We start from the raw sequence: 12,789 nt of genomic DNA on the forward strand, positions 1-12,789 counted from the left end.
CGCATAACATCGACTCCCACGGTACGTGGGATCTGCCGAATTTTTTTGTCAGCATGGAGTCTGTTACACAAATGTAATGCAGTGGACCACAATTCTTGTCTTTATACTGCAGTCAAAGGATGACTTGGCACAACCAGAAGGCGGCTGTCAACTGCGGCGCCATGGCAGCATGCGAGCTATTGGTGGTGTGGCACCGGCAGCGATGAGTGCTTCGTATCATGGCACCCTACAGTCTGAGCCACAGCCAGCACGCAAGCCACAGCCAGAGTCCGCACGCAAGGCACCACTCCCACCACAACACCCAGGGCGCAGCAAGCAGAGGCCAGAATCCAAGCCTGCATCTGGTGGTGCGTTGTTTCTGTGCATGACCGACCAGATTTTTTCTTGCAAAAAGGCTGGGCGTGCAAACACAGACACAAGAGAAAAGTCCAGACACCACCCCAGAAAAAAAAAGATAGAGAAAGAAAGAAATAGAAAGAACAGGGACAAAAAAGAGAGAGAGAAAACAGAAAGGAAAGACAAAGAGAAAAATAAAGAAAAACAATGAAGGCTGCCCAGCTCTGCTGTTCCTTCAGGCACGCTATTGCGAAGCTGCCTTAATTTGTTTTGAATGTAAATGAGTAAGCACCAGATTAAAGCTTTGCAAAACAGCATCCTAATGAAAATCTATACTAAAATATGCTTTTCAGAGGGAAGGATCGTACGTGTCAGCAACCTTTCTTATGTTTCACGTGTCAGCGTAATCTGTGATTTGTTCACTTTGTATCAGCCGAACATTCAGTACAAGGTGCACAGCAACAATACCGACAGGGCAAGCTTCACAAACAAAATTTGCTTGGCAGCTTGCCATGGTTATTTGCGCAGCATCTTTATTTGTTTCTGGGGATAACTTTCCTGGGAGAGTCTTCAAAGGGCCCCTCACCAGGTCTGACCATTTTGAACTGACACGCACGATGTTTACATTGTACGCTCACGATCGTGTCTGCCAAGATTTACATCGCTATGCACGCCGAAAGAGCTGAAATTTCAAACTGAACATCGTCTGTTCTTCTCCTCACGGGCGCTGTGCTCCAAGATGGGTCGATGACGCACAACACCGAGTGTGTTACGTAGGTAAAAGCAATGCACCGCACAGCAAACAGAGCCTCGATGTTCTCACCTGCTGCACGGAGAGGCGGATCAGGAGAACATAGAGGCACTTTAGTGCAGCATGATCTCGGAGAGAAAAAAGAGGGTTCATCTCGCCCACACATCGATGTGGGCATGACATGCTCATGCGTGTGTGTCACGTGATGCTCCGGTACGTGAGACACAGGGAAGGAGTTTGGCTTGCATGGGCTAGACAACACAAGTGGCAGGGGCCTCCTCACGTCAGAGTTGCGCGCCACGTCAAAATATTTTTTATCTCTGCTCGTAATGAACCAATTTGAAAAACTCTTGTGGCAGTCTATTGGGCACGTAACAACTTCCCGTGCATAACTAAAATTTGCTGTGTGGCCTGCTGAGGGGGCCTTTAAAAAAATGTTTTGTAAAAATTGAGGATGTATGATTGTCCACTTGTTCCATGTATCTACCAATAGACTGGCTTCATCACACATGCTGCATTGGAATGATTAGAAAACTGTATGCTCAGAAAATGGTTGCAAGTTGTTTCTCAGCTGTAACAGTTTGTTAAAAAGCATGTAAAAAAATTTAGCATAGGCCAGCAGGGAAGTGTAGGGCATTCTGTGTCATCTTCAGTTGAGAACTGTTCCATAGAGCACTGGTCTGTTGCATGAGAAGTCCTTTTTTTTTATTGCAAATATGCATTGCTCTAATACCTTTTTAAGTGATTGTACACGGTCACATCGGAAATGCCAATATGTGACACACTAATTCACAGCACAAGGTAGGTTGCTGCCATTGTTGATCAGTTGACTGCATGCTGTTCTGGGAGGTGTGCTTGCGATGTGCTTGCAAAAAATGCAAAACTATACAGCTGGGCTGCTTTGCCAGCCACTGTGCAACACTTCAATCATCAAACTGTTTGGGAAGCATGAAGGAGTGTAATCCATAAGCCTTCATGATGTCCTTGATTTCATTGTCTCCACACCTTCAGGTAAACACTAGTCTTTGCTCATTTGTTTGTGCACTGCTTGCAGTATGGACAACTTGATCGCCTCTCCATCCTTTCATGGTGATTTTAGGATGCTATTGAACTCTGCAATGAGGTAATAAAGTCAGTTGTGAATGCATGGGACGCTTGTGACTTTCAAAACAGGTTAGCATTAGAATGACAGAGAGCTGAGCTACTTGGTAGGGCTTTATCGTGCGAGAAGTTGGGCGTTATACGTTTCCCTTCCTTATGCTGCAGAGAAACGTCTAAGTGAGCTCAAAGAACTTGTTTTGAACAGGTCTCATTGGTAGGGATATATTCATGATGTTACCAGCAACTTGACCATAAATTTCCAATCATGTGTTGCATATCTTGGATGTGCCAAGACATTTTATTGTCTATTCGATCGCCAAAAGACCATCATTGAGGCTTGAGAGGTAAGCATATGAATAACTCTCAGTTCTGGCAATGCAGCAGCAACAACGGGAAAAAGCAGCCCTGACGAGGACGAGACCCCCATGAAAGAGCATTTTGCACGCCTCGTCCAGGAGCACGACCGGCTACAGGTGGGCACTACATTCTTAATTGAATCTGTGCATTGACATAGAGTTTCATATTACAAAAATAAAATCATTCTGGCAAGGCAGTCACCATGGGAATGATTCCAATGGCTTCGGATTGGATTGCGTTGGCCAGCAAACTGTCTTCAGGTCTTATATCTAGGATAATAGTTCGTTACACCTGCAGCAGCTGTATCCAGCCGTAATACGTACAGTGTTCTCTGGCTTAGATGTTGGGTGCGGTGCAAACTGCTCAAACAGTGCCTTCATTTTTGAAAGTGGCTGGAGCACGCTAGGTCTCCCGGTTTATGCAAAATGTTCCAAATTGGATTGCGTTGGCCAGCAAACTGTCTTCAGGTCTTATATCTAGGATAATAGTTCGTTACACTGCAGCAGCTGTATCCAGCCGTAATACGTACAGTGTTCTCTGGCTTAGATGTTGGGGTGCGGTGCAAACTGCTCAAACAGTGCCTTCATTTTTGAAAGTGGCTGGAGCACGCTAGGTCTCCCGGTTTATGCAAAAATGTTCCAAAAGCCAGGTGAATTCATGATTCTAAAAGACGTACTCTGACTTAACTCAACAGGTACTAACAAAATAACACATGTTCACCACCTATGCAGGTGGCATCCTCATTATGCACTGGCAACGAATGAGCGAAGGTCACTACTAGTCGCATATGCCCTTGTAAACGTCTGGTAGGGGCCGTGGTTCTTGTTGCAAGCCGATACGCCGCTACGGATGAACCACGATTCCAGGAGTTTTCTTTTCCTCCAGCTTTGTTCAGGAACCAGCATCGTCGCATTGTTCAAGTCAAGGTGTGCCCTGTTGTCCAGCAGTGTTCAACGAGCTCCGTCTTGGAACGCACGGCATGGGTGACTTTAGTGACATCCCCTCTGTGTTCTTTAAGCCTCATTGATCTTTTCCTGCCTGTTCACTGATGTAAGTTGCGTCGCAATCACCGCATTGTACTTTGTAGACGACCCCGTTTCATTGTTCGCTGGTGTGCGCTCTTTGGGCTTAGCGAACACCTGTCCCAAGGTGTAATGGGGCTTAAAAATGGCTCATATGCCCAGCGGACACAAGGCCCTCCGAAAATAGTCTGATACACTGCGAACATAAGGAATAGACAGAATGGACGTCGTCTTTTCTTGTGACGCACTCCCCGTTCCTCTTCGCATGCGCTTCTGGGTATTGTTAATAAATGTTTGGGTAATGGCGTCGTTCCAGTGCACCAACCACATTGCCGGACGAGTCGTCCGCTCTTCTGCCACAGTATTTGTGTTCCGCGTCATCGTTTCCAAACGCTCCATGTGAGATAGCCAATCTATTCCGCCCTTGCTGGTATCAGCGGTGCTCATCACGAGACGCAAATTTGCTATTGGCAGTTGGCGCGTGTTAAGCTGGGTTCGCGGCAGGTACCGAATGTATTCACAAGAGCCTGGGTGCACACCAAAATGCCTGATAAGTGTACTGGGAGGCATTAAAGCTATTTCGGACATCGCTGTGGTGATTTGACCACTTGAGCAGAATAAAAGAAGCATGAATTCGTTCTTTCGGATGATTTCGCAGTCCCTACAGATTCCGAAAAATTGGACGTTGACTGTATTTATGTTCCGGAAGTTTGAATACTTCTAATAGTTAAAGTCCGATGCGAGTCGAATCGAATAGCAAACACTATTAGAAAAATATTCGAAAGTTCGAATATTTGCACACCTGAAATTTCTAAAAACTTTATTTCAAGAAGTTGATACGTATCAGGCCTGCCAGAGCCACATAGCACGAGCGGCAGCGCCTGGCAACAGCAGAAGCAAAAGTATTTGTAAATCACAGTCTTTCATGGTCTTTGACAGTCTTTCATGAAGTACGGCACAAAAAAGAGAAAAACAAACGATTTCCTAAGATGACTAGTTAAGGGGGACGTGGCAATGAAAACTATTTTTTAATTTATGGAGATGAAGTGCAGATGTTATTTGTTGTGCTGATATCATAACTGAAATTGGTTTTTAGCTATCTGTTGTAGTTTTTGAGTTACAACACTTAATAGTCTGTCATCCTAAAATTAATTAATTAATTACACATAACTTCGTCAAAATTCTCACTTAAGGACACTCACAAGGGCCCATTATGTGCCGTAAAACTTCTGTTATATTTTTAATGTTGAAATAAGCACACAAAAAATTTCTAAAATGTCCTGTCTGTATTGTCTTACTAACAACTTTCACAAAAAGCCAATTATAAAATCTCATGATGTGCGGACAAATATGGACAGCTTTACAGCTTTCACCAATGCCTCAGTATCTAAGTACAGAAAACGGAATGGTTGTATCTTGTTGTGAAATGACACTGGGATGACTGACAGCAACTGCTCAAAAAACGAAAGCTGAGAAAATGGAGCTCGGAAGGGAATTGGTTTTATTTTTAATTGGAGAAATGCAGCTTTGTGGCTGTCTTGAGCTCTGATCTGGCCTCCTTACGATGATGCCAAGATGGTGGCACTGTGCCGAGTGAAAGCTGGAAGATTTGCATTTTGTAAAACCCAATTTTCTCATAGTTTTTGAGGACAGCCACTAGTGAAATGGTTTTTCTCTACTTCTACTGCTTATTGTGGTCTAAAGTTTCACCATGACGTAAAAGATGGTCTCAGGATTGCAAAAAATTTAAATTGGAAAATGAACATTTTTGACCAAATTTGCCATTCCCATTGCCACGTCTCGCTTAACAATTTGCCCTAGTGCCTCTTCTAATGTAGTAGGGGCAACTTATTGGAACACACAGTAGTCCCTTTTTCTATACATTGTTCAGTGCCTGGGTACAAGGAAAGATCCTTAGGACAACTGTTTTGATGCAGGTGAAGTATGGCCGCCTGCGGGCTCACCTGGTGGAGCGGGAGTGTCGCAAGGAGCAGCAGCAGCCAGGCCCAAGGGGCCCCTGGCGCCCATCCCCGAGGACGAGGCAGACTCCCTGATGGGGAGCTGCCACCATGCGTGCGTGACTCCCCGCTCCTGATGGGGCTGCACCTGGAAGCCCAGAGGCTGCAACAGGAACTGCGCAGGGCACAGCGCGCATACTGGGACCTGGTGGGTGGGCTTACATACTTTGGGCATGTTGAATTATGGTCTCCGTAATAATGCGCAGGAAACTTTAAACCAGCCACTCGTTAAGCAATTCACACGGTGCCTGGCGCGGTTCTATGCTTCTGCCTTCTGCTTCCTTTTTCGAAGAAATTTCAAGCACTGGCATGACTGGCAGAATGACTGGCATGACTGGCAAGAATGACTGGCATGACGACTGCCACGTGGAATGCCTGGTTTCGATTCCAGCTTGAACCCTGTTTTTGCCCTCATTGTGTGTGATAGCTGCAATGGACCCCAGCAGTGGCAGTGGCAGCGGACAACATCGCCACAAAGCCGGCTGTTGTTTTGTGCTCATAACTTATGCTACAAAACCCTCCTTTCAGGCACCAGTTATAGGGTCCTGCAAGATCATGGAGCACATTATTAGCTCTCTAGCTCCCCCCCCCCTCGAAATTTGGTGATGTGTTTTTACCAAAAATATAATAAAAATAGGTGTTTTTCTCAAAAAGTCAAATTTTCAGCAAGTGCTCCCCCCCCCCCCCCGCCCCGAAAAAAAAAAATTCCTGGCTATGGGCCTGCTGCAAGCCTTTTTCCTTTTGCCAAAGTGGAGAAAAGATTCTGGTACTCTCGCACGACCATCCGATAGTGCCGATAGCGTGCGGTGGCAACGCCAAGGAGCATTTCGGAACTATTACAGGGTCCGGTATACGCAGTGACCGACAAAGCTACAGAACGGACAGTGTCGGCTTTCCGTGAATTATGTGTGTGCATCTGTACCGCAATCTGCTACTGAACGAAAACTGGCGCAGTTCCAGTGAAACGCGATACGGCTGCATGGAGCCGATCGTCGCCTGGCTAGTTGCGTGCAGCGCGTTGCCTTCTCGGCTCACGCCGTCACTGCCGGGCGCTTGCTGTACCGCAGGCGCGCATTTGTCCTGGAAGTGTTTTCGTACCTACTTCGCTCCAGACCGTGCACAGATGCGGCGATGACGAAGTAAGCGATGCGCACTCCGCGACGCTCTAGCGGTCCTGGCAGCAGACAGAAGCGCGTTTGGGTGGTCGCCCAATAAAAGCGTGCAGTATGATTACAACAGCGCTACGCTTGCTGTACCGTACGCGTGCGTTTAGCGTGATAGCGTCAATGCAAAAAGGTTTCCCGTCGCCCGCAACCAGCAATGCTCAACTCCGCAACAGCGAGCTGCTTTCATTTCTACAAAGCGCCGTGCGCTTGAACACGGCCCACATAACGAGGCGGCAGCGATCGGCGGTCCAGCGCGTTCAGGTTGTCGCCTATTAAAACATGCAGTAGGCTTAAAGTAGTGCTGTGCCGCACCCATGCCCGAGCAGATACCTGAAAATACTTATTGTGATAAGGTTGTAGGCAATAAGTCATGCTGGCTGCGTTCGTCTGTGGCCGCCGCCTCACCTTCATTCTTTCCCGATGCTGACCCGCAAAGGCGTCGCCGCAATCACGTGGAAGTCGGAATTCAGCGATGGACCGATCTACGCACTTCTCTAAAAGACGGAAAACCTTTGGCAGAACATTGTGGCGTTGGGAAATTCAGTGGCGCAGTAAAATTTTATGGCACAAAAGTTATCATGGTACGCAGTTCCAGTGAAACGCGATACGGCTGCATGGAGCTGATCGTCTCCGGCTATGTTGCGTGCAGCGCGTTGCCTTCTCGGCTCACGCCGTCACTGCCGGGCCGCTTGCTGTACCGCACGCGCGCATTTGTCCGCACGCGTGCACTAAGCGGTAAGCATAGGACGAAGCACTACGGCTTAAGCGGTTAGCAAATGCATTAGGCTCTATGACACTCGGTCGGGAATTCGTCGCAACTACGTTTTAACCATTAGTACGCTTAAAGGGGGTTCGTATTAACGAGGTGTGACTGTATGAGCATTACTTATTCCTAAATTTTCATGTTTTAATCTGCGAGTACTGTACATGTGGCCACTGTTTCCATCAACTGAAAAAAGTGGGATTCATCAGATGCCACCTACGTAATGAAACTCACCATGTGAAAGTATTTCGAGAATCCAAGACATGTCTAATTATCATTTTATTATTTCCAAATACTGTTGGCCGTCATGGCCGTAACAGGGTGGCTAGAGTGAATTTACAGATATAACAGAACAAAGTGAGTACAACATACTATAATGAAAACAAGCTGTAGAAAAATACATATTTTTCAAAAACAGAATACGAACTGTAGAAAAAAAACATACAGACAGACATTGTGACGGTGGTATAGTATGAAATAACTACAGGATATAATTTCGAACATCATGACAGTGTACGTACAACACTAGCAATAATCAATTTTATAATGGATTTTTAATGCACTCTTCAAAACTTCCAATGCTCGTTGAAGTCAATACAGACCACTGCAAATCGTTCCACCTCTTTATCGTTTGGGGAAAACAAGAACATGTGTACACGTCAAGATAGCATTTTGGAACCGAAAACAAAATTTGATTGCTTGATCTGGCGTTGCTGGTTTGCCTGGGAATATGATAAGGTTTAGTGTCAATATTAAGGTGTCCTCTTGGTAAGAAAGAAAAAAGAAATTTAAGTCTAGCAAGTTTCCGGCATTGAGCCAGCGTAGGCAATTCAAGCAACCGAAGCATTTCAGAAACAGAGTCATTTCAAGAATAGTACCACCATAAAGTTAGCCTAGCTGCTTTTTTCTGTATATTTTCAATGTGATTTATCAACCCCGATTGAAATGGATCCCATACTGCCCTAGCATATTCTAGCGTTGGTCTTATGCAGGTCAAATATGCAAGCAGTTTAACGGATGGTGTTGCTAGCTTTAGTTTACGGCGAAGGAACCATAACTTTTTTTCTGCAGCTGTACAAATCTGGTTCACCTGTGGTTTCCAACTTAAGTCTTGAAATTGTTAGGCCTAAGTATTTTATCGTGTCGCTTCGGTAAGAGTGGTGTATTTCATTTCATAATTACCTTTAATAACTTGCTTTTTTTGGTTGGTAAGTTTGAGCATGACTGATTTGATTAGCAATTGATTTTCATTTCCCATTTAGCAGCCCTACCTTCTACTCCTATAAGAGCTCACTTGAGTGATGTCTGATCATTATGGTTATTCATTTCTCAGTATATTAGGCAATCATCTGCAAACACCTAACAGTTGTGCGAAATTTGGGAGTAACAGTATGTGCAAAACTCAGAAGTATGCGTCCCCTCATCTGGTCTCAATCCAGGATTGCAAAAAAAACTCATCCATTCACCCTATTCATATCACACCAGCACATTCATAATTAAAAATGCAGTAAGTACAGTTAACCATTTGAGGGTCAAAGACGTACTTGTGTGCCATTGCCTGTGTGTTTAAAATGCACGTTTTTTTCTATCATTTCTCTTGCTTGACATGTGCTGCCACACAGCAGGAATACGTCGAATTTTTTTCGTTCTTTGGCCGGTTCCCGCTTGTTGCACCCACAAAAAGTGACCAATTTGTTACTTCCTTGTTTATTGCTCCCCGGTATGCGATTACGCCTGTTACCGTGCAGGCGCTGACTGAATCAAACGATGCCGCTGTGGTTGCATTTTCTGTTTTGGGGACTCACAAAAACTGCTTTCATCTCGTTGACGGTAAGATGAATGATTATTATAGGTTTCGGACTTGTTCTTGCTTTCCGGATGTGCTCACACTACACAGTTTTCTTGAGTGCGCTCACCCGCGCAGTTTGCATGCGCATGGAAGTGCGCACCGGTTTCCTCTGCCACAAGTGAGTCAAGCGGTGATTCCTCCAAATCACCGCTCGACTGCCGAATCAGAATCTGATTCAGTAAATGTCAGCCCTCATATGAGAAGTTGCTTATGAGTTAAGACTCAGATGTGATGAACGAGTGACATCTCAAAAGCGTGCGCGGCAAGACAACGCTGACTGGATCACAAGTGGCTTTTTCTCCCTTGTGTTTTCATTTAACGCCACTTTGTGCGCTTATTTTGTACGTCTCTGAGCCACACACGCGTTTATTTCAATGGCATATCCTTAACAGTCGTATAGGTTTTTTTTAGAATTATCTGCTGTTACTCGCTAATAAACCGTGGGTACATAACAACACAAATGATTTTTCGGTCACTTTACGGTCACCCAAAAAATTTTAGACAATTTTTTCCTAATAGATTTCGTATGTGAATAATTTAATTCAGCAATAAAAAGGTCCAGATATTTTCCCGTTTTCGGGACCGTAGTAGCCTCGGGGCACACGAAAAAAGCATGATGCGGCTATATTCAGCGGGCAAATAACTTCCCTTTGTCAGGCGCTTTCACATGAAAGTGGAGCGTCACAATTTGTACTTCACAGGAACAGAACCTACGCGAACTGACAATGAAATGTGCTTGTTTGCCATTGTGTGACGGCGGTGACAACCATGCATCTGACTCCTCTGGCGGGAAGCTGCTGCTAACGCTGTGAACACGGCTTCAGTTTTCTACTCGATTATAGTGTGCAAGCAATTTTGTTGACATTGTCACTTTCGTTTTCCTTGTGTACCCCATCCTTGTGTTTTGCCTCTTTGCCCATGGCCAATGCGATGGCCCTACTGGGCCCCAAGTTTTTGTGTTCTGTACTCCTTTGTACTCCAGCTGGGATCAGTAGAACGCTGGGAGAATACGAAAGGATACAATAGCTTGGCGCTCCCAGTAGTAAAACTCCCGACTCCGTTTTTTTTTTTTTTGTTTCCTTTAGCTGATAATGCCTGCGCCTTCCCACCCATGTGTTGGGGGCCTTCATTCTTGGACCTTTCGTTTTTGCTTATCATGCTCCCTCCCTGCAATGTGTGATTCGCTTCACGTTTTATTGTGATAGCAATTATATGGACAGTCTCGGCTGATTTTTGCCGTCGCCGTCGCCGCCGTCATGCTGCGTATATGTATAAGTATGTATATATACATCAATATCCCAAAGAAAAATAAATCAGAAAAATTCTTCCGAAGCGCGGAATCGAACCAGCGACCTCTGAATTAGCAGCGCGGTGCGCTAAGCACTACACCACAAAGCGTACATCCCTCAGGTGGCTAACGGTGAGCGTTATATACACTCCCTTTACCGTTTGCAGTCCTCCGAGACGGAGGCGCTTATAAGCGTTTCTTCATTACCAGCGAGACGGCGCTAGGAGCGCGACGGGCGCACTTAAAGGCGTCGGCCAGCTCTCTCGCTTCTTCTTATATTTGCGCAGGGAGAACCTTGCCCTTCCGCTGTCTGCTCGCGCGGGCGCTCGAACAAGCTACCGCGTGTTCATGATTCTCAGCAGATGGAGCTACGTGGTAGCTCTCACCGCGCGTTGCGTACGTGTAGCTAAAAGCGTCTCAGATTGTCGTGCACGTAACGTACGTGTACTTTTCACGTTTGCGTATGAGAAGTCCCTGCGTACGTTAAATTAAAACTGTCTAGTAGACTGCTGTGTAGTGATGGACGCACGGTAGTTGCAGCATGTCCATCACGGGCCGCTTTTCTTGCTATCGCATTCATTGCTTCGCCCTTGCGGCGAAACTGTGACTTTTTGCACCAGTGAGTGCTTTATTATTATTATTATGGCGATAGCAATTATATGGACACTCTTGGCGGATTTTTGCCGTCGCTGTCATGTCCCGGATTGTATATGTATGTATATATAAATAAAAGCCAGAAATAAAAATAATTCCGAAGAAAGAAATTCTGAGGTGCTCGACTGGGGTTTCGAACCTGCGACCCCTCGTTCCGCAGCTCGCTGCCTTAGACAATTACGCCATGCCTCATTCGTTCTCCAGGATACTAATGTCAGAATACAAACGCAGGTGACGCCACTCGTGGCGAAATTAAAATTATGCGAAACGCAGGCCATGCTGCATCGTTGCCAGTGCTGCGTTTGTGTCGTATCGCTGGCAACCCACGCTAGTTTTCCATTTTGGGGTTGTAGCGACACCCCACTCGTGGCCAGTTGGCCAGGGAAAAAGAAGAGCGTCCTGTGGCTCATGGTGGCGCAAGCTAGTGGGAACGCTTTGGCTCTCGTAGGCTCATGCCACAGGAGGGAAGAACGAGATGGCTGAACCAGAATCACAGTATATATGTTACATTGCGACCACAATCATGAGGCTAAAATTATAGCGCAAACGCACAAGACCCCCATGAAGAGAAGAAACATACGACATAGGCGCTGACTAACAGCTGCTTTATTCTTTCATACACCAATGCATATAAAGCCCAAGGCAACCTTACCGCACATGCGCACACAACAATAGCTGTGAACCAAAACGTGTTACAGGGATGATAGTGTATAAGATACGCGAAGACATGAAATTATATTCCCATGGGTGCAGGGACAAAGAAGTAAAATCTGCCTTCAGCTTGTACTTTGACATACAGGGCGTGGTCTACCGTGCTCACACAATTATATCTTGAGGGGGAGTTTTGTACGTCTTGTGCTTTCACTGCAAGGTCTGCGTTGAAGCTATAGTACACCACACGAAGGTCACTTTGCTCACTGCAACGGCCGCATTTGCGAAATGAGTGATCTGCTAGCTAGAAGAGCCAAAGTATAGGTTCATTGAAGTAACAAATGTGACAGTTGGTGCTTGTCCTGTGCGTTCTTCTCGTGCCTACTTCTTTGTGTTTGAGCAGCGCTCTGGAAGTGTCGAGCTGTGACAGTTCGCACACAGCCTTGTGTGTTTTCTTTTCCTGCATCCTTTGTGCTTTAGTAGCACGCAGCAAGTTTCTAGCTGCTTGCTATTCTTCCTGTGACGCTATCTCGCTATCTATTTCTTGCTATCGCATTCATTGCTTTGCCCTTGAGGCAAAACTGTGACTTTTTATTATTTTCTATTTCCCTCAGTCGCCTGATTGCCCCGCCTGCAGTGTTCACTGTGCAGAATCGCACAGCGAACAAATTGAAACATCGCACAGGGGTGCAACAGCTGCACCAATTGTGCCAATTTGATACAATTCCTTATTTTTGCACCAAGCTGAGCCAAAACCATGAAACTTGTTGAAATTGTGCCACGCTGCGCCAAAATGCCCAACCAGCTTCAAAATTTCACAGTTGTGCAAATTT

The 12,789-nt window shown here is 45.7% G+C and overlaps 1 protein-coding gene across 1 annotated transcript in view; it reads left to right on the forward strand.

Moving 5' to 3' along the window:
* The first annotated feature begins 205 nt into the window (after nucleotides 1-205).
* The window catches only part of LOC119391906 (uncharacterized), a 50,900-nt gene continuing 38,316 nt past the window's right edge, over nucleotides 206-12,789 (forward strand). The window contains exons 1-3 of the mRNA XM_037659557.2: nucleotides 206-347; nucleotides 2,570-2,661; nucleotides 5,505-5,733. Of these exons, the coding sequence (XP_037515485.2) occupies nucleotides 5,512-5,733 (222 nt within the window). The 5' untranslated portion in view covers nucleotides 206-347; nucleotides 2,570-2,661; nucleotides 5,505-5,511. The remainder of the gene's footprint in view (nucleotides 348-2,569; nucleotides 2,662-5,504; nucleotides 5,734-12,789) is intronic.

The sequence above is a fragment of the Rhipicephalus sanguineus genome, chromosome 4 (genome assembly GCF_013339695.2).
Source record: "Rhipicephalus sanguineus isolate Rsan-2018 chromosome 4, BIME_Rsan_1.4, whole genome shotgun sequence".
Classification (NCBI taxonomy): domain Eukaryota; kingdom Metazoa; phylum Arthropoda; class Arachnida; order Ixodida; family Ixodidae; genus Rhipicephalus; species Rhipicephalus sanguineus.